Source organism: Lepisosteus platostomus, chromosome 7 (assembly GCF_059453375.1).
Source record: "Lepisosteus platostomus isolate fLepPlt1 chromosome 7, fLepPlt1.hap1, whole genome shotgun sequence".
In the NCBI taxonomy this organism is placed as follows: domain Eukaryota; kingdom Metazoa; phylum Chordata; class Actinopteri; order Semionotiformes; family Lepisosteidae; genus Lepisosteus; species Lepisosteus platostomus.
Genome location: NC_142617.1, coordinates 12,681,057 through 12,700,437, shown reverse-complemented (window position 1 = coordinate 12,700,437; position 19,381 = coordinate 12,681,057). Strand labels below are relative to the sequence as shown.

The window sequence follows — 19,381 nt, the reverse complement described above, 5'->3', positions numbered from 1 at the left end:
GCAGGGCCCTGCTGAGCAGCCTGACTTTGGAGTACTTTTACCAATTTGTGGTTTCTTAATGCTGAGATTTTAAAACTTCGCATTGTACACTGGCAAAATAATTTGATAATGGTGTTCAGTATAGAACAAAATTGGTGGATACATGCATGTGTTTTATATTTTATTATGTAGAGAAATATAGCATGAGTAGCTGGAAGAAACAGGTTTGAATCTCTCTGGTTGTTGTTATTTTTAGTGATTATCTGTGGGGCTTGCTGCATTCTGCCCTGTTCCATCAGTGTAGAGAACTGTGCATTGCCATTATCTGTCTGACCTGAGTGTTTCTCTCCAGCTGAAGCCAATCCTTTCGGAAATCGAATACCTGCAGGACCAGCATCTGCTGCTAACTGTCAAATCGCTTGATGGATACGAATCTTATGGTAATTTTTTTTTTTCTTATGAAGTCCCCTTAGTAGCACATTGCATAGTATGGTCTCTGATTGACGTGGTGGTAAAAGTTCTTCATACGTACATTCTGTAATGCCACATCTCAAACAGCAGATGTCACAAGGTGCCCATTATTTTTGTTATTATATCAATGGCAGGTGAAGGACAGGAAAATAACTTAGATGCTCTGAAAAGAGTTTTGAAAAAGTGAGCAATGACTGCAAGATATGTTGCAACTGTGCTGAAAAGGGAAGATAGCTTGAAATCTGTTGTAATCTAAGGTGCTTACACAATGCTGTGGAATGCGTTTGGCATGTTTCTCTATGTAGAGCGAAGAGTGTGGAAAGGATGAGCCGAGCTGAGCCGAGCTGTGCGGTGATGCTTTGTGCTCTGATTTGCAGGGGAATGTGTGATCGCTCTGAAGTCTATGATCGGCAGCACGGCGCAGCAGTTCCACACCTACCTCTCTCACCGGGGGGAGGAGACGGGCAACATCCGCGGCTCGATGAGGGTGCGCGTGCCATCGGAGAGGGTGGGCACCAGAGAGCGACTGTACGGTAAGGCTGGCTTTGCTTTAACCGCATGAAGGGTCAGGAGAAAGAGAAGCTCTCAAGTCAAAATGGATGTTTCAAGAGAAAAAGGCTTCCAATAAAACAGCGATTAATTTATTTGATTTATTTACTTGAGAATTGATTCCCCCCCAAAATGACTTATATTTGAACTACTCGTACAGCAGGGAATTTTCCTGGTGCAGCTGGGAGTGAAGTACCTTACTTCAGTGAACAACAGAAGGATTTGAACCTATTACCAGTTCTGAGACCAGAGCCTTAACCACCACTCCATACTGCTGCCTAACCATTCTCCTGAAGTGCCAGATGACTGGGGTGATTTTAAATATATTGGGAGTAATGAAGACCTTGGGAGTCACAAAAGAGTTTATAGCAACACAGTACTAGAACTGGCCATCTGTTTCAAATGCACGTCATATTAACTATAATGTACAATACAATTAACAGTGCTATATCATATATTCCAATATTCCTTAAAGTAATGTAAAATAATACAAATGCCTAAGAATTATTTAATAAAGTAAAACAACACCCAGAAGACGCCATAAAACCTTCACAGCAGCTTGCAATATTAATATCAAAGGGTAATGATAATTATATGGTATTGCTCTCAGGTATTATATTACAGTACTAATACTGTACTGTAGTAATATTAAGGCTGTATTACTGTACTATGTGAAAAGAACATTCTTTGATTTTAACACTTTGTAGCATGAACATTTTGCTTCTCTACTTTCGTTTTTACCTAATTGTTTCCTGCAGACCAACTAATTCAGTGATCACTTTTCAGAAAGTACAATTTATACTCTGTTATATACAAATTCTAACATGATAAAGAAATGTCTGCATTTTGTAAGCATTTGCACAAAAAAATTGACATTTATTTTCTCAATAAATACATTTGTGAAGCACAGCAGTATATGTGCACAAATGTCTGTATTTTATATTTAAATTACTGCGATGGCAGGTACTGTTTTGCTGACTTCAAAGACAGGATATTAGGTTGACGCAATAACAATTATAGCCTTAAATTAGGTTCCTCATTACATTTTTCTTTCATAAGGATCACGCTGGGAGCTGCTGATCTAATTATTACTGTGATTTTATTTATTGAAATACCTTATCATTATTAATATTAATTCTGGTAATGCTTAATACATTCCCTAATTAAATTAGTAAAACTGCTGTCTGACCCAGAAAGTCAGGCTGACTAGCACTGTGCTTTATTTCTACAGAGTGGATCAGTGTTGATAAAGACGAAACAGGAGGTCTGAAGGGCAAGCAGTCCAGTTCCCGGGGAAGTCATGATTATGTGAAGTAGGCATCTAAATCTGATCTTTTCTGGTCTTGATCACCAATAAAAAACATAACATACACAGTCGTCTCTTGTGTCAGATATGCTGGTTCTGTCAGGTTTGGTCAGCGTAAGAGCATCAGATTAGTCAAGTGAGTCTTAGTCCTCTGCTGCATCAAACATGCTGTTATTCAGCTGAAGTGCTATCATTTTTGTGATTAAGATGATCTCTTTATGTTTCAGTGAGTCCAGTCAATATTTAGATTTGGTGAGCCAGGAACTTGCATGTATTGGAAAAGAAAGGTGTGCTGGATCTGGGTAACACTGCTGCATGATCTTTCCCAACTTTATTGACCTGGAGTGAAAGCATAAAGAAACTGGGAGCAGCTGGCTGTGATGGAGACAGTGGGTTACATTTCTGATGATCACTTCCCACCTCAATGAATGTAAAAGGGAAAGCTCCTAATACAGAAGATAATGAAATTAGGAAACATGTACTGCCCCCAAGTCGGGGACCTGGCAGGGATGGAGCCCTTTCTCAGCCCCTGCTTGTCCTGTTGCAGACAGTCAGTGCGCAAACACCAGCCGAACGAGCCGCTGGGAAAGGTGAATGAGGAGAATGAGAGGAACCCCTCTCACGCAGCAGGACGTCCCAGTTTCCCCCTACCCTCCACCCCCAAAGAAGAGGCCACACAGACGAGGTCTGTGGACAGCCTTGCTTCCTAGTGTCCCCTATTCATGTCTGTGTTGTAATTCATTGTACATGAGGCTGTTGCATGACCAAGATTAGACACTAGCTTTTGTAAGAATGGAAAGCAACCAAATGGTGTTTCAGTATAGCACTTATTGCAACTGCTTATTAAAAGCTAAATAGCATGGTTCATTCCAAGATCAAAGTTTCAAACTTATCCTATGTAAGAATTTCGAACCTTTTGTTTTTAACTCTGAAAGGCCAGACAATTTAAATTTCTCTATAATCGAGTCTCCTGTCGATTGGGTGGTTGTCGTCATGACCGGCTCTTTCGTTTGACCTTGTTGAATTTCAGGACAAAGCAGGACTCTGTCGAAGCAGACCCTTCCAACAGCAGGAACAGCTATAATAACCCTGCTTACTACATCCTGGAAGGTGTGCCCAATCAATCAGCTGCTCTATCGCCGGAGCTGACACCTGGCTCTGCCCTTCCACCCACCGGCTCCAAAGGAGCCACCTCAGGCAAGGTTAAGCCCCCCTGTGGTGGATCAATCCAGCCGCGCAGGCAGACATCTGGACGACCCCCCCGCCCTGTAAGTGAAGAGGGGTCCTCGGAGGAAGATGGGACTCACGGGGCACTCGGTGGCACGCTGAATCGGCCTCCACCAGACTTCCCACCCCCACCTCTCCCGAAAGGCGCCGTGGAAATGACCGAGAATCCTTTCTACGCATCGAGCAAGGACATCAAGACGAGAAACCTCTATCCAGACTTGGCGGACATTAAAATTCCAGCTCACACTAAGCCTTTGCACTCCCCCGGGTACCCCCCTGCAGTCCCCAGTGGCTCAGTGAGTACTTTCTGCCTGGACCCTTCTCCCTCCCTGGCCAGCGCCCCATTCAGAAGAGGAGGGGGGGCTAGTGGCTTGGACGACCAGTCCTGCTCTGTCCTCCAGATGGCCAAGACTCTGAGCGAGGTGGAGTACCAGCCTGGTCGAGATCGCAACCCTCCTGTCCCACACAAGGCCGTGGGTCCTCCTCTCCGGGGTATGGGGCTCCCGGACTCCTGCCGCACCTTCCCGCCCCGATCTATCCATGAGAGCATCGCCGAGGACCTTCCTGAGGAGGTAAGGGCTGTGTGAGGGATGAGGGCTTAGCGCATGGATATCGATTGGCATAGCACTGTTGTCAAGCCAATGGAATAACATTTGCTATTTCTCAAGAGTATAATATACCACCATTCACGATCCATTTCTTTCTGGTCAGCCAGGCATGGGGCATTGCTTTTGTTGCTTTGATGCTGTTGATCTGTCCACACATTGGCCAGAACATTTGTTCTGTTCTATGGTTTGTTTTTGACACGTGCGAATCAAGAGACCTGCTATCCCTTATTATCATGGCGTAAGCTAGCCACGCACATGCATGCGTTCTGAATCTGCAATGCAGAAAATTTGGAAGACGTGCAGGAAACATTCAAAACCCATATAGTCTTCAGAACTAGGGGGGAGTCAATTCAGAACAGGAGATAACTTCTGAAACAAACTACTAAGCCATATCGTTGAACCTAATACACTTGGGGTTAGGGGTGTTACCCCAGCATGCTTGTGGTTGATTGCGGTTTGAAGGCGGCAGCACGGTGATGCAGTGGTGAGCCCTGCTGCCTCGCGGCACCAGGGCCCTGGGTTCAGTGCGGAACCCGGGGTGCTGTCTGCAGCTGGGGAAACAGAGAGTGAAAACTGAAAGCCCCTCGCTGTGCTCAGGGTTGCTGGCAGGGGGGCAGCAGCAGCTCCAGTCTCTCCGTGGAGTCCAGCGTGGGCGAGTGGCTGCAGAGGCTGGGCCTGGAGCGCTACGAGGAAGGGCTGCTGCACAACGGATGGGACGACCTGGAGTTCCTCAGGTGAGATGCCACAGTGGCCGTTCGGTGTCACGCCCCTGGACTCCGAGGACTGGTGTGCAGTGAAGGTTTAAGAGAGTCAGCTTGCAGGCCCTCCCCCCTTCTCGCTATGCAGAAAAATGGGGACAGTGTACCACAATTTCAGGATAAATGGTAAAAAAACAGTCTTTTGAATTTCATCCTGAAAAGCACAAATAAAGCACGTGGGCATCCATGATGCTGTTTCATTTCTAGGAAGAAGTGGTGTACGTTAACTGTGATTGTGATTTTAGCCTGGCCCTAATCCACTCTCCTTGGTTACCCTTCACATCATCCTTGTTGGTTAATTAAGGGGAAGGACAAAACTGATGGCTCATCATCCAATCCCGTTTCTCGGCAGTGACATCACGGAGGAGGACCTGGAGGAGGCGGGAGTTCTTGACCCCGCCCATAAGAAGATCCTGCTGGAGAGCCTGAAGCAGCAGCAGAAATAGTCCTGTCAGCACCGGGCCTTCTGCCCAGGAATTGCACTGTAGTTCTTTTCATGAACAATGTTAATATTGAGAAAACCTTTTTTTTAAATCATGTCCCTAAAACGTTGTTATTAATATTACCTTTATTTAAAATGTGCCCTTTAATCCAACACCACTACATGCACCCCCTCTTCATATTTTCTGGGGGGTTTAAAAACCATCTTATCAGGACTTCTTTAAGGTAATAAAATCAGCCTCTGTTTCAGAGAACTGTACCAAATGCAGAAGACGGACCATCTCTGTATTATTTTCCTGTTTTGTGGGAAAGGGAAAGATTTTAAACCAAATTAGCACCAGTGACACACCTTGAGTTTTCTTGCAACCCGAGTAGTGTTAGCTCTCCTGCTTTGTTACTTTCCATGTGTGGGAGATGTGAGACTGAATCTCAGGTGACCTGATCCTGGCCTGTCTGAAAGCTGAATGGGCAAAATCCGCTGATTGAAGGCCACCTTATGTCTTCTGTCCTTCCAGGGAGTACCCAGCGTATGTCGTTTGTCTCACAGAATCTGGGACATCGCAGAACGCCTGACTAGAATACATTGGGCTGATATCTTGTGCCCGCTGATCTAGTCTACCTGCCTAACTCAAATATAGGGTGCTGAATCTAAAACACAATACTGTGTGACCGAGTATCACTGTGTCAGATTTAACTGTTTTAAGGATTAGAATGATGTAACTCCAATAGCTCACAAGTAACTACTTATATTTTGAAGATACACAGAGGACAGACGGGGAAGTGTGATTTCCTGCAGCTTTACAATCAATGGGAACAGTTGTAATATGCTTAGGGTGCCAAATAGATTGACAAGATTTGGACAGTCTTTGCTTTATGGGCTTCAGATTGTAGGTCTTTATTCTCCTGGTTCTGCTGTTGTCGAAAACTATATTGAGCGAGGTTAATGCATGGGCTGATAATTGCACCATGATATCCCAGTACACAATAGGTAAGTATCTGCATGTAACCAGGGAGAACTACAGGCTCTCTCAGGCTTGTAGTAAAAAAAAAATACCATTCTAAGTGTTTCCACTAGAGGGAGCTGCTAGATTTAAAATCCTTAGCTGTGATCTAGAGGGAAAATCTTGATACATCTCCAAAACAGGATTGAAATGTTTGAATACATTATTCGGTAAAGGGAAATCTACAACACAGCTAATAATGATGTAATTAGAAAGCATGACAGTAGGTTCAGCATTTCAAACACTATCCTTTTTATTTTTATATTGTGGTCTATCAAAGAACTTCATTTTTCTCATTTTCACCTCTGGGTCATATCTCGCCCCATATCTTGTCATATCTGGGTTGTGCAGTTAGAGACTGGTTACAAGGTCTCCAGAGAATTGGTCAGGAATTGCCAAAAATGAGTGATGTATCTGACTTTCTTAAAAAATTAGTTGTTTTTGTTTAGTGGTTAACTATATTAGTGATGTGCATGTACTGTACAAAGAGATACATCTAAAAGTTCCAGATTTCCCTAATGTTATCTGTGATCCGAATAAAACCTTTTCATTTCTTAATTGGTAGCAGAAAGGTTGTTTGTGTATTTACCACACCCTTATCAATGCAGTAAAGAATAAATGCAAATGGCAGAAAATGAGACTGCCTCACTGGGAGAAAAGCAGCAAAGCGTTAATACATCTAAAACTCCTGGAGGTCTCCTGGTCTCCCATGGCTTTTTTTTCTCTTGTACTGTATTGTTTGAGTTCTCAGATGACTTGTACCAGCATCTGTCTATTTTCTGCACACCTTTATCAAGTTCTCTTCTTGTCAGGAGACACACTGGAAATATTCATTCTTAAGCCTTACCTCCCTTGTCTCTAATTCTCTATGCTGCTGTTTTATAAAATAGGAGCACTGTACATAGTACATTGAAATGAAAACAAGAAGGTGTAGACTGTATTTTGTTCCATGTGTTTAGAACGTTGTTCACAAATGAGCCATCTATTGAGATCTGAAATTTCTGTACTGGTGGTAGTCTCACCTCAGCAGACCATACATGTGTTTTCCTTTCTCAGTTGGTGAATACTGAAATTATTACATTTATGTGCCTTTCAAAAGGTTGTATCTGAAAGCCATTTCAAGTCCTTACAATGAAGCTGTGTGACAGGCCATATCCATGACAGAATTTCCTTAATGACTGACGTGATCAGTATTTGGGGCAGTTAAACAGGGATCTTTGATGGCATGACCATTGGAAGGCTGCAGAACTGCATGGGTCTCATTGAAATTTTTGTGCCAGGCTTCTCTTTGCTAGGATTCTAGTCTCAGATGCTCTCCATGCCTGACCTCCATGAGCAGATGCTTTGAGACACTGCCAGCTCCCTTCATTAACATGACTGCTTTGTTGCAAGTCGTGTAAAGAGACAGCCCTTGTTAAACTTGTCTTGTATCTACAATAGGAAAACGATTGAGACCATTGATACCTCACACTAAATAACCGTCCTTACTGATTCGCTCTTCAAAGCAGTGTCGTATTCGCCAAGTTAAATTGGCTTGTGTTTTGTGTTTGTGATAAAGTTCTGAGGGCATTTACATTTTCATTCTGCCTTTGCAATTCTTCCACGCCTTGGATGTTTTATATTTTAGTTCCTGATGGTCTTGTACATAGTTTTCATTCATTTTAATGGAAAAAGAGTGAAGAGTGAAAACCGAGGCTGAATTCTCCAGTTACTATTTGAGTACAGAATCTATGCATCACAGTTTTTCTGCCTTTTTTTTTCCTTGTCATACTTCTGCCATTGTCTGTTGCTTTGTAAATGTGATGATGTTCGTGAAAACACAGCTGTCTGAGTATTTTGTTGGGTCTAGTGTGTTACTTTACCAAATATAACATGTAGTTACAAAAGATCTGTTTTGCATTCTGTACAATAGGCTTTTCCAGAAATTGGAAATCAACCACCACAATAGCTACCTTTTTTTAAAGCCTCCAACTTCCAAGTGTTTTTTTCTCTTCATAAATGTGGCTGTTATATAGAAGCAACTATCTTTTTTTGTCTTAATTTAAAGTTCTAATTTCTAAACTTTTAAATACATTTCAGACCTTATTTTGGCTGTGTTGAAAATGTTTGTATTTGCTAACTTAGAGATCTTGTCTTCTTAAATTAATATTTTGGGTTGACTGTAAGCACTCCTTTTTCAACCAATAAAACTAAGTTTTAACATTTAACTGCTGAAAACTGCTGGTTTATGAATCAGTTTTCGACAGACTGTGTGGGATTTAAGTTGGTACGTTAGTAATTACGTAGTGGTTTGATCACGATTGTGTATTTTGCAGTTAAAAAATCTAAATATTATGACCACCAAAGAAAGGGAAGAGTATTTAATATTTTATGATAATGTAACATTTATCACACATTAGAAAAAATATACAATGTTTAAGCAAGTAGGATTTTGAGTTCTGGGTCTTCTTAGCAGCTATACAGTGTTTAAAGTCTACCATCCTCTACTAATATAGACTTGTCTTTAAACAAATGTAAACCACAGTACAGTCAGGAACACCTCAAATTCAGCGCAAAGCAACATCCATCCTTTATGCAGAATGAAGGAGCGCCGATGGCAGTGCATTCTCACCAAACGGAGTCTCGTCCTTCAGCCCTGACTGTCCCTGGTTCTAGACATTGTAACTGAAAAGCATTTACATCCAGCAATAGAAAGCAAATCTTACATCACCTACATTTCCAGTTTTCTCTTCAGAAGACCTTTTTTCCCCCCCAATCACTTGAAAAGCTTAGATGTTGATGAAGTTGAAACCGTTTTAAGGAACAGCCTTCAGTCCTCAAGCCTGGCCTTCGTTCAGGCACTTTGGCCAAGATGACACGCGCCTCTATATCATTCTTCTCTTGGTACTGCACATTTGGAAAAACTTTGAAAGCACAAAGTACTTGGACGTTAATAACATGTGTCCGACATCTAAATGACATCACCCAAAACAGTAGTTTTAAGAGTTGATTTTTTTCCCCTGGCTTACTTGTCTTTCCTCCCAGTGACCTTAGCTGTCAACATGTAAAGGTGATCTGCTGGAGTAAAGTGTCCATTTGAGCCCTGTGTATTTAATTTTGGGAATACCAGATTAGGAAAGTACCATCAAAGTCACCTTGACGACATACAACTCCGTCACCATAAGAAAATTTTGGCCATGACAAAAAGATGAGAATTGCTTGCCTTCTCACCAGTCACTTCCAATAGAACACTAGTAGTGTTAATCATTACTTTCACAAAGAGTTAAATACAAGATGCTCTGTCAACAGAGTACAGGAAGCTTTATATTGTTTGGAAAGTTTACTCATTAAAGGACTGAATTGGAGAGCCAAGGAAAAAAAGCCTTCTGTCAAACTGCAAGCTTATATAAATTGTCTTTGGAATGTCAGAATTGTTACTGCAACTTAAAACCTCACTATCTAATATTTATATTCTATTTACAAATATTTAAGTTACAATATTTTATAACTATATTAAAAAAGATATGACTAACTAAAGGTCACATATGGTTTTGTTCAATAAATTATTCTGCTCTTATTTTTTTAATGTTATTGGGTCACATAATTTATTAAATTAAAACTAAGGAAACCGAGTTCTCTCCCACGTTACAGTTTTATAGAAGACTAAATGTGCTGTTCTTGAGAACTCCACTGCTCTCAGTGCTAGTGGAGCAAGAATCAGTAATTGCCATTTTTCCTCTTTCAGATATTGTTTTGGATTATTGCTTTAGGATTTACAATGTCCTGATCACTAGAAAGCACATAACCCCACCTGCAAGTTATTGGTAACACAGAGTGAATCTATGAATCACTAGAAAGTACAGTGTATGAAAGGTAAGGATTCAAACAAATGCGGAGTATGTGAGAAAAATCATTGCTTTCTCTTGTTTCAGAGAACATGACTGAAGAAATGTTACAAACATAAATAGTTAAATAAAAGAAATAAAAATTCCCCAAAACAATGCCTGACATAATTTGAATCTTTGACCAGAATATGTTGAAGGGGAGCTGTGCTTACTGATTAACAGTGGACAGTTTTTTTCACTTTTAGAGAATTCTAGGGGCCTCATTTCTTTTGTTTGTTCATTTCAAACTCGGCAGGAATTAATATAATGCAGACCCAAGTAGTTCCCAATAAGTCTCTTCCATCCCCACAGGCAGAAGGACAGAAATTCGAGGATCACACTGAAATACAAGGAGCCTGAACCAGCATTTCCTTGACAAACTGCAGCTTATAAGAGACAAAAAAAACAAACACCAAGGGGTCCAGTTCTAGAACTGTCCGTGGCTTTTCTCGACCTGTATCCTAAACTACAAACACTTTTGTGGCAATAACAGTTGGAGGAGACGGGGTGGTAGTACTGTTTGGTTATTTCGGACACGCATTCTCCCCCTCTGTGACTGTCCGGGTGAAATAAATTAAAGGAGTCCAGCTCACTAAGGAGTTCTGCAGAGTTCTAGAAGAGGTTTGTCTTGAGAGTATTGGGCTTCCGATGGAAAGTGGACAGCACGCCAGCAAAGGGGCCCGCCATGCTGTCCGAGGGCTGCCAGGCCTTCAAAAGGTCAGAGCCTTGGACTCCAGTGGGGTTCACCCCCCCGCTGCTTGCGGAGCCGATGCTAGGCCAGCCTGGGGATTTGAGGCCCTGGGGGACTGCCGAGGAGGTGTTCACAAAACCCACCCCCGCTGTTGACACGGAGACCGGGCTGGGGCTCAGGCTGCTCCCAGGGCTCCCCATGTTTCCTGAGCTGGGAAGAGAAGCGGTGCTGTCCGGAGTCGGGCTGCAGGTCGACTCCTTCGATTCATCGTCCTCGGACGAGGACCGGGGCTCGCCCTTCTTGGCTCCTGCGCTTCCGTTACCCCCAGCCGCGCCGCCGTTTCCTTTCGAGTTGGCGGCCCGCTCCTGTTTGCGGAACTTGGCTCGTCTGTTCTGGAACCAAACCTGCAGAAACGAGGAAACGCAAAGTGAGCCATCAGTGCGGTATTTGCGCAGTCCTCACACTGCTTTTCTCCTTTGCTCTGCACAATTCAGCAACGGTTTTTAGGTCTTTCACCGTCATTTGTTTCCATCACATATTACAAGGTGCACCTGCTCCACAATTCAGGGATGTTGTTGCGTCATAAAGTTTTTTTTTAACTTAAAATATATAAAATGAAGGGCACAAATGGAAACAGGTACACTTCTCGGTAATCTTACCAGTGAGCTCTTGCTACCTTTAATCGTGCAGTTTAGAAGTTATTCATTACGTACTTTACTAAATCCATGAAATCCTGGGTCTGTACAGGTGGGTTTACTGCGGAATTTCTCCTCACCTGGACTCGAGCTTCAGTGAGGTCGATTTTCAGAGCCAGTTCTTCCCTGGTGTAAATGTCAGGGTAGTGAGTCTCCGCGAACACTCTCTCCAGCTCTTTCAGCTGCGAGCTGGTGAAGGTCGTGCGGATGCGTCTCTGTTTGCGCTTCTCGTTCAGCCCCGAAGGGTCCGAAAAGAATTTGTAGGGCACTGGGGAGAAAAAATAAATGTTGCATGGATTAAAACAATGCACCCAATTAAAAAACGACACAGCGCTTGCCGCGACTGTATGTTGAACATTTACACACCGTCGGCTGGTGGACCCTGAAGTCAGCCCACCGACTCAGCCATCCTGTCGAGCCCTTGTGACACTGGTGTAGCAGTCTACTGCTAACTGAACACAACCTTGGACGAAACTTGTCAAACAATCTTAAAATACTACCATTCCTCATATGTAAAACAATAGCAACGCAGGCAAACATGAAAAGGGTCGATAGCTACTGGCATCCTATTTTCAATTATAATTATGGAATTTTTAGTGGTACAATGTTTGTAAAATGACGTTTTTTTTTACTCTTTCCTTCTACTGAATTTTCTTTTCACTGTGTTAGTATAAATTGCTTAACAGTACTGGTAGAGTGTATGCGTCTACATTGGTATGTGCATCACAAGACTTGTATTTAAAGGTAGTGTTTTTCCTCTCATCCTTGGTTATACTGTAGACGATCTCCTTATTCAAACCGGAATGTACGGTAAAATGTCGCTTTCTCTAGATTAAGAATAATCGTTGGCCACGACCGCTCTCAGAGAACTCCAACATTGCCAGCTACACCAGTTTGAACACTCGTTATCTTGCCGTCGGCCTACAATAAAACGTCTTACAATTCAAGGAAAAGACATGCTTTTTTTTTACATTCAAGAACAGAAAATGGTTCAAGTCATCGAATTTGTGATGTTTTTCTCCCCCGAATTACAGTACGAATGCAACAGTCAGCATTTGGACTTCTGTCTAGGCGCCTCTGTGGTATTGTACCGACGCCGTTTTCACCACGTTGTTCACATTTTCTCTTCAGAAGTAATTATTTTATGCAAAAATAACATTCCATTGAAAATTTGCAGACGCCGAGGGACCATTGCTTCAATGCTAAGTTCCTCAATAGGCCTGAAGGACTGTAGGTGTAGAGTCAGACGTGAAGGCTTACCTGTTTGTAGGTTTGTAGTATTGCTTATAATTTCGATATGAAAGGCTATTTTGACCATGCGGTCGGTGACAGAATATACAACATTTAAACAAAAACTAGTTAATTTGTTTGGAATGAGCTGGTAATGGGAGTTTTCGGTAAAAATTTGCAGGAATGTACCCCCGGCTCCTACAGCAATATTATTCATTTCCATATTGACGTATAGTACTGTAATATACTTCTTTCATACCCTCCAGAAACCTCGTATTAAAGCCTAATAGTAAAAATACATTGCAGAAAAGATTTAAACTGAAAAACAATGAATCAACGTCCATTGCAGAATTGTATTGGGCGTTACACGCCCCAGTTTCAACTTTGCAACTTCAGATCCGCATTGCGTCTGTAAATAATAATAATTTAATGGAGAAAAGCTTTATTGGAGTGTAACACCTAAATTGCGTTGAGAATATCAATTTTGTGTCGAATTTAACACTTCTGTTCTTAACCTTTGTGAATGCCTTTTGTGAAGTCAACACATCACTTGCACTGAAAAAAACTTTTAATGTGATGTTGTGTTGCTTTTACCTCAAAACTGTTTTGATTATTGAAAGCACTGATATAGTGGTTTTTAACATTATTTATTTATGGATTCTTGAGTTTTTATATTGTATTAGAGGAACATGAATATACTTATTGGGTGATTTTTAAATACGATTTAGTTAAGTCCAAGAAAATACGTTTTTCATCATATGTTATATGATCATTAACACTTTTAAATCACTATTTTGTATATATTAGAAAATGGTTTAAGAATTTGCGAACAATCAGAAATATTAGGTTTTTAAAAGCCGGACATTTACAAGTACATTTAATCTGCAAAGGTCACGTGCCCCGTTCACCTATCCGTTGAAGGGTACACTTCACTCAAGATAAATATAATCACCTTTTCTTTCATTACACTCCAGTGGGTGTTGAATTCTTCAATTCTGTGAGGAAAATGTATGTTCATAAGCCCTGTTACACTAAACTCTTTCTGGCTAATTCTTAGCTGCTCTAATCACGTTTCCGTGGTCGAATTAAGAAATCACGAATATCCTTTCATCTTTTCCATTAAATATCCCTCAATTACAATGTTTTCATTTATTAGTCGATTTAACATGGCCTTTTGGTCATGCATTCTTTAAGATATAAGAAATACAGTTCTGGGTTTACATTATGTACTGTATAAAGTATGTAAAAATAATGATGTTCAAGCAGGTAGCTGCGTCAGCATGCATAGGCTGCAAAGGAACAAGCAAAGGTTTATTCCATCCTGAAAAGAGAAGAAGAGCACCATAACGTTTCGTCTGTGGAGTCTTCTTCGGGTGTATAAGAATAATTCTATACATAATGCTATACGACTTGATTAGGTTACCCTTGTTTAAAATACTTGTTATCCGCTGTAGCCTGTGGCGGCGAGCAGATATGATACAGACAAATTTACCTGTGGAGTAAGGAGCGGGCTGGTGGTCTCTCAAGGCACCCAGCGTGCAGCTGGCGGTGCTGAGGGGAGGGCAGCCCGGGTTGGCGCCGAAGCTGGTCCGGATGGGGTTGTACTGGAAAGTGTTGGTTTGGCTGCAGGAGTTGAAATCCGCATAGGCCGAGGCTTCCATCGCTGCCATGCAAGAGTCGTAGGTGTTCAGGTAAGAGTAATCCATTTTGTACATGAGAGGCAGCACAGCAGACTCTGGCGAGCGAGGTTTACCGGCGAGTGCGAGTTCTGGCAACAAATGGGGAAAGGGCGAGAACCGGGCGAATTCGCGGCATAAAAAGGATAGTCCAACTTTTCTTGTGTGGCGCACCGTCGGAATGAGACGTCTTGAGTGCAGTCCAAATGTTGCAGTTTCTCGGTTCTGACAGCTTGCGCCCTCTCTCTCCCTCTCTTTTTATCTCCCTCGCACGCACCCACTTTCCTCGTTTTCTGCTCCCTGACTGTCTCCGCTATCTTGAGCTCTCTTTGACAGCGCACTGCTCCGCCTGTGCAGCTAGTGGTGTTTATATTAAACTTGGCAGTCTTTGCAGACAATGGCGAGGCGGTGGTCTCTTTACATGACAATATCTCCCCAGTCTATTGGGGGCATTACTAGTGGACAGCTCCCTCCCACTTCTCATGCATTACTAATTCACAATTAACCCTTTCTCGGAAGCTGGTATATAGATTATGTATACTACTATTATAATACGTTTAGCAGTGTCTGGAGTTAGAGACGTTTTAGTGTTTAGCCCTTCTTATAGATTTTCTGTAGCTTTTTGTCGACAGCCAGTTTTATGTTAAAACTGTTTTGCTGCAGCTTTTCATTTCCAGTATCGATACACAACATTATATTTTTTAAAAATCATCCGATTTGACCATATGAAACAGAATGTTATTCCGTGGAAGTCACATTTGTAAACTCCCCTGGCGCTGGCCAATTGTTTTAGATGGTAGTGCAGTGTCATCAGCAGTGATTCCGAGCAAATTTGATCTCTCAGGTAACATTTTGAAGTGGGAAGAACTACCCCCTTGCCTTAAATTTCAAAACGTTTATAGGACAGCGTTGTGAATGTATTATTTCGTTTTTATGGTAGGACAACGTCTACGGCTATGTAGTGATATTTCTAAGCAAAGTGGTGGCATTTCTCTTCATAGCAAGAGTTATTAAATATTACAAACGGCAAAGACTGACGAAACACGGTAAAATAGCGAATGATAGGTAACCTTAAGAAACAAAGATGAAGTAAGCCTCGATGCCAGAAGCTATATAGTGCACTGATTTCCCAGTGCTCTGTGTTAACAATTTAACTTATGGGATTAAATTAAAGGCTTTTCATTCGGGAAGAAAATATTGACTTTCATGTGTGAAATTAATTAAGGAGGTAAATACTTGATATTGTTTTACTTGAAATTAATTGCCGGCGTTCATCTATATTTCATTGGCTCGAACAGTACTTAAAACAATTTAATGACATTTTAACGTTGTAAATGAAGCGAATTGAGCTGCCCGAGGAGTCTCTTATCACATTATGATTGTTTGACCAGTGAACTGTTTTCATACCATCACTCCTATAATTTTGTTCTATGACGAGTATGGGTTTACGCTTTTATGAAATCCCAATTTAATTAAATTCTAGTTAAAAATCGATCAAATTTGTGGTTTGTCGTCCCCTTGCTGTCCTCTGAAATTTTACTATAATTTAGCAATACAGTTGTAAAGCAACTGATGTGGTCGTTTGAATATTTTAGTATTCAAACGGAGAAATCCACGGAGTCTGTAATGATAAAAGTGGAGTCAATACATTGCTGTCCAATATTACACAGTATGTGTGCTTTTGGAAATTAATTTCGTAGAATTTTTTTCATAATAATTATTACAATTACTCCAGAATGGAGCAGCGCTTAGTAAAGAACTGTAAAGAGTAATAGATACGGACTGCATCAAAATAAGATTCAAATATAATATAAAATATAATTCGACATCTTTCCATATTTATCTTGTACTTTAAAAAAATACGCTTGCGATATTCATAGCATTAAATATTCAGTATTTTTAAGACAAGACGTATGGTGCTTTATGTGGTCTGTGTCTCTTAAAGGACTCGCTATTTTTGCCTCACCTTTTTCCTGTTTTGATTTGTGCTCTGTGACAGTTCTGTTTATATTTGTCACTTTTGCAGAATTATTTTTCTCTGCCACAGTGGTTGCTCAAAGGTAGCATCAAGTCAAAGGCTTGTAGGCTCGTTTTACATGAAAAAACATTACTTTCAGATGCGTTTTAAGATGACTAGTTTGATGTATTTCGGCGTTAGTCAAATCACTTGTTATGTGAAGCCTGCTGGATACAAGTCTTCACTGAAGGTTCCGGGTAATGTATACCTATCAGGACTGTGTTTGAAGCATGAAGACATTAAATAGCTCATGATAGTGAACTATGATCTGAAACCTTAAAAGTCCAATTTCCCATAACCGAGTTTAACAGATGTATTTTGTACTAAGGCTGGTAAGGGGAACTGAAAAACATCGGATTTGAATGAAGTGACACGCGGAGTAAGATTTAACAGGTGTTGAATAATAACAAAAAAATATAATAATAATAATCGTGTTTCAGTGTGTGCTGAATTATTACTATCTCATGGCTTATAGCATAGGTAAGAAAGACTATCTTCTATTTTATGTCACTTTCCTGATTATATCCGCTTTCCTTTCTTAATTGAATTAGCCTCCTGTTCCACCAGCCGAAGGCAACGTGCTGAGCGTCTGAGAGAAAGCACCTTGTCTTAAGCGGACCCTTTAATTGTCCGAGCCCGGCCACTGCTTTTTGTATTTTTTGTTGCCTATAATGCCACAAGAGGTCCTGTACCTTAACCAGATTTGAAAGAGGCTGCTTCCAGCAGGTTTGTCATGGTTCACTCGACAACTCGAGAGCAAATAGGTTGCAGAATAAAAAAAATCTCCTTTTATGCCCCCTTGTACAGCATATGTACCTATATGTAGGACCATGTATTACCATATATATGGTCCTACATATTGGCATGCAATATATATATACACAGATGTTTGCATGAACTACTGTAACTCGTAGTTAATTTCTACTGTAAGACCAATTGAAAGAAGGACTGACTGGTAGGGTAACTGTAATTAAAATTAATGACTTGTCAGTGTGAGTGATTGTGTTTGTAATTGAACACATTTCTGTATATGATATATGTAATTCGCCCTAGGTAAGGGCGTCTGCTAAGCCGGTGATGAATAATATACACGGTAACGTGTGTAAGCTTGAATGGCCGCGACTAAGTTCGCTTGTGTCTTGCGTCTGAGAGCTTGAAAGTAAATGCTCCGCCGGGTGTGTGTCACGCTGAGTAGCGTATTGCTGTTTATGAAATGCTTGAAGTAAGAGCATGGGCAGTTATTGGTGTCGTCTCGCTTCTCTGTCACACTAAAACGCAGATGCACAAGGTTGGAAGCGATATGACAGCTAATAAGTAGGCTACTGCATTAAAGACTGGTAGGAGTCTCGGTGGTACCATTTATCGTTCATTTAAATAAAAAAAGCACTCGATTTTTTACTTTTTAAAAAGAGCCCATAACAGAAATATTTTAATATGAGCTGTTTCCTGTACAACAAATCATGGGATTTTACCTTAGAAAATATTATAATTGCAGGTAAAACGGGTATTTGTGCGAGTGTTTGGCCGAATACCTGCGCCTTACCTTTTACATTTTACATTTCTTATACGTAGCTTTTACATTTTTAAGGAAAAGCAATTTCATAAAGATGGTGTTTCTGAATTCTTGATAATATTAACACATTTTTTGGGTAAAATTAACATATAAATACATAGAATAGAATTTCACATGTAAAGTAGGGATGATCTCGTTAATGCTTTTACGTATTGTAATACGTAGTAATACTACTATTATTATTGTACTACTAATAATAATGCGACTATAATAATATTATAGTTTTTGTTCTTCGTTGATTCTTTGGCGACAGTAAACGAATCAAGAAATGGGTTTTCAGCACCTTGTCTTAACGGACAGCGGCACGTAATTGTTGCTCTGAGTGTTAAAAGGCTCCGGTGAGTCTTAACTTCGGTTGGCTTTGTCACATTTGTTGGCGGATTTCATGTTTTACTTCCAGTTTATTCGTGCATAATAAACCCATGTATATTATACAACTAATCGTCTTTTTGAAACGAATTAACATGTCAGACGCACACAAGAATATAGTTCAATATATAAAACTAAAAATATTCCTCTGTGGCTTCATGCATTGTTGCCTGTCTCTTTTTCTATGATCATTCCTGATGTGATAATTAAATCATAATTGTTGCATCAGGAATGGTAATGTATTCGGTAGTTCATTGCATTTTAAAGACCAGAAAAATGGGCTGTCGATAATTTTTAATAAAAAGTGCATTTTTATATAAAGAAAAATGTTTATGTTTCAAAGGCAGACATACATTGGAAAGAAGCGTCAAAGCGAAAGAACACTGTACAATTCAACAATACCTTTTATCCAACAAAAAAGAATAGTGGTAAAATAATGTTGATAATTTATTTGCTCTCACATCTACAATAACATGATGAATTTAAAAAGACATCAATTGTTACATTCAGTAAGATACTCCAATAAAATAATTAATCATATATGGAGATAAAATCATATTAAGTTCCATAAACTCTTTCAAATTGATAATTACGAAACTGTCATTTACCACTTTATATGGTTGTACATTTCGAGAAGTATTTGTAGTCTTGTTTGCAACTTTGTCTTTTATCATAGTTTCGTTTATAATGATAAAGCTAATTTTTTTATCATTCTTCATTTTCTTAATCGAATTATATCAAATTAAACTTCACATACGATAAATATAACCTTATTGTTTTAATTTGAAAAAACCAAATGACTTTCTCAGATATCATAGTCAAATCTGAGATCGTGTAATTAATATTTTCCACTTAAATTATACTTACATTGTCGTGTGATTTTTTTTTAGCTTGAGCTAAGCGAATGCCACCATTTAATTTATGACA

General features: G+C 40.3%; 2 protein-coding genes across 4 annotated transcripts in view; one reads left to right on the top strand and one right to left on the bottom strand.

Annotated features, from left to right (window-relative positions):
• inppl1a (inositol polyphosphate phosphatase-like 1a) overlaps window positions 1-8,547 on the top strand; it is a 51,179-nt gene extending 42,632 nt beyond the window's left edge. The window contains exons 22-28 of one of the 3 annotated variants that reach the window (XM_088639314.1): window positions 332-419; window positions 828-983; window positions 2,231-2,312; window positions 2,853-2,990; window positions 3,336-4,104; window positions 4,738-4,874; window positions 5,251-8,547. In XM_088639314.1, the coding sequence (XP_088495440.1) occupies window positions 332-419; window positions 828-983; window positions 2,231-2,312; window positions 2,853-2,990; window positions 3,336-4,104; window positions 4,738-4,874; window positions 5,251-5,344 (1,464 nt within the window). In that variant the 3' untranslated portion in view covers window positions 5,345-8,547. The remainder of the gene's footprint in view (window positions 1-331; window positions 420-827; window positions 984-2,230; window positions 2,313-2,852; window positions 2,991-3,335; window positions 4,105-4,737; window positions 4,875-5,250) is intronic. The other 2 variants (XM_088639315.1, XM_088639316.1) reach the window with 2 other exon arrangements.
• Window positions 8,548-8,685: 138 nt separating this feature from the next.
• On the bottom strand, window positions 8,686-15,216 carry phox2a (paired like homeobox 2A). Its single transcript, XM_088639317.1, has 3 exons — window positions 14,312-15,216; window positions 11,670-11,857; window positions 8,686-11,298 (listed from the first exon to the last, which is right to left on the bottom strand). The coding sequence occupies exons 1-3, from the start codon at window positions 14,532-14,534 to the stop codon at window positions 10,816-10,818; spliced, it is 894 nt and encodes a 297-aa protein (XP_088495443.1). The 5' UTR covers window positions 14,535-15,216; the 3' UTR covers window positions 8,686-10,815.
• Window positions 15,217-19,381: the final 4,165 nt, after the last annotated feature.

Bases quoted from the DNA above. Each gene is read 5' to 3' on its own strand.
- phox2a (XM_088639317.1), bottom strand. From the start codon at position 14,534: ATGTACAAAATGGATTACTCTTACCTGAACACCTACGACTCTTGCATG. The intron at 11,858-14,311 runs GTAAATTTGTCT...TTTTCTCCCCAG, and splicing joins GCCCGCTCCTTACTCCACAG to TGCCCTACAAATTCTTTTCG. The intron at 11,299-11,669 runs GTGAGGAGAAAT...TCGTTTCTGCAG, and splicing joins TCACTGAAGCTCGAGTCCAG to GTTTGGTTCCAGAACAGACG.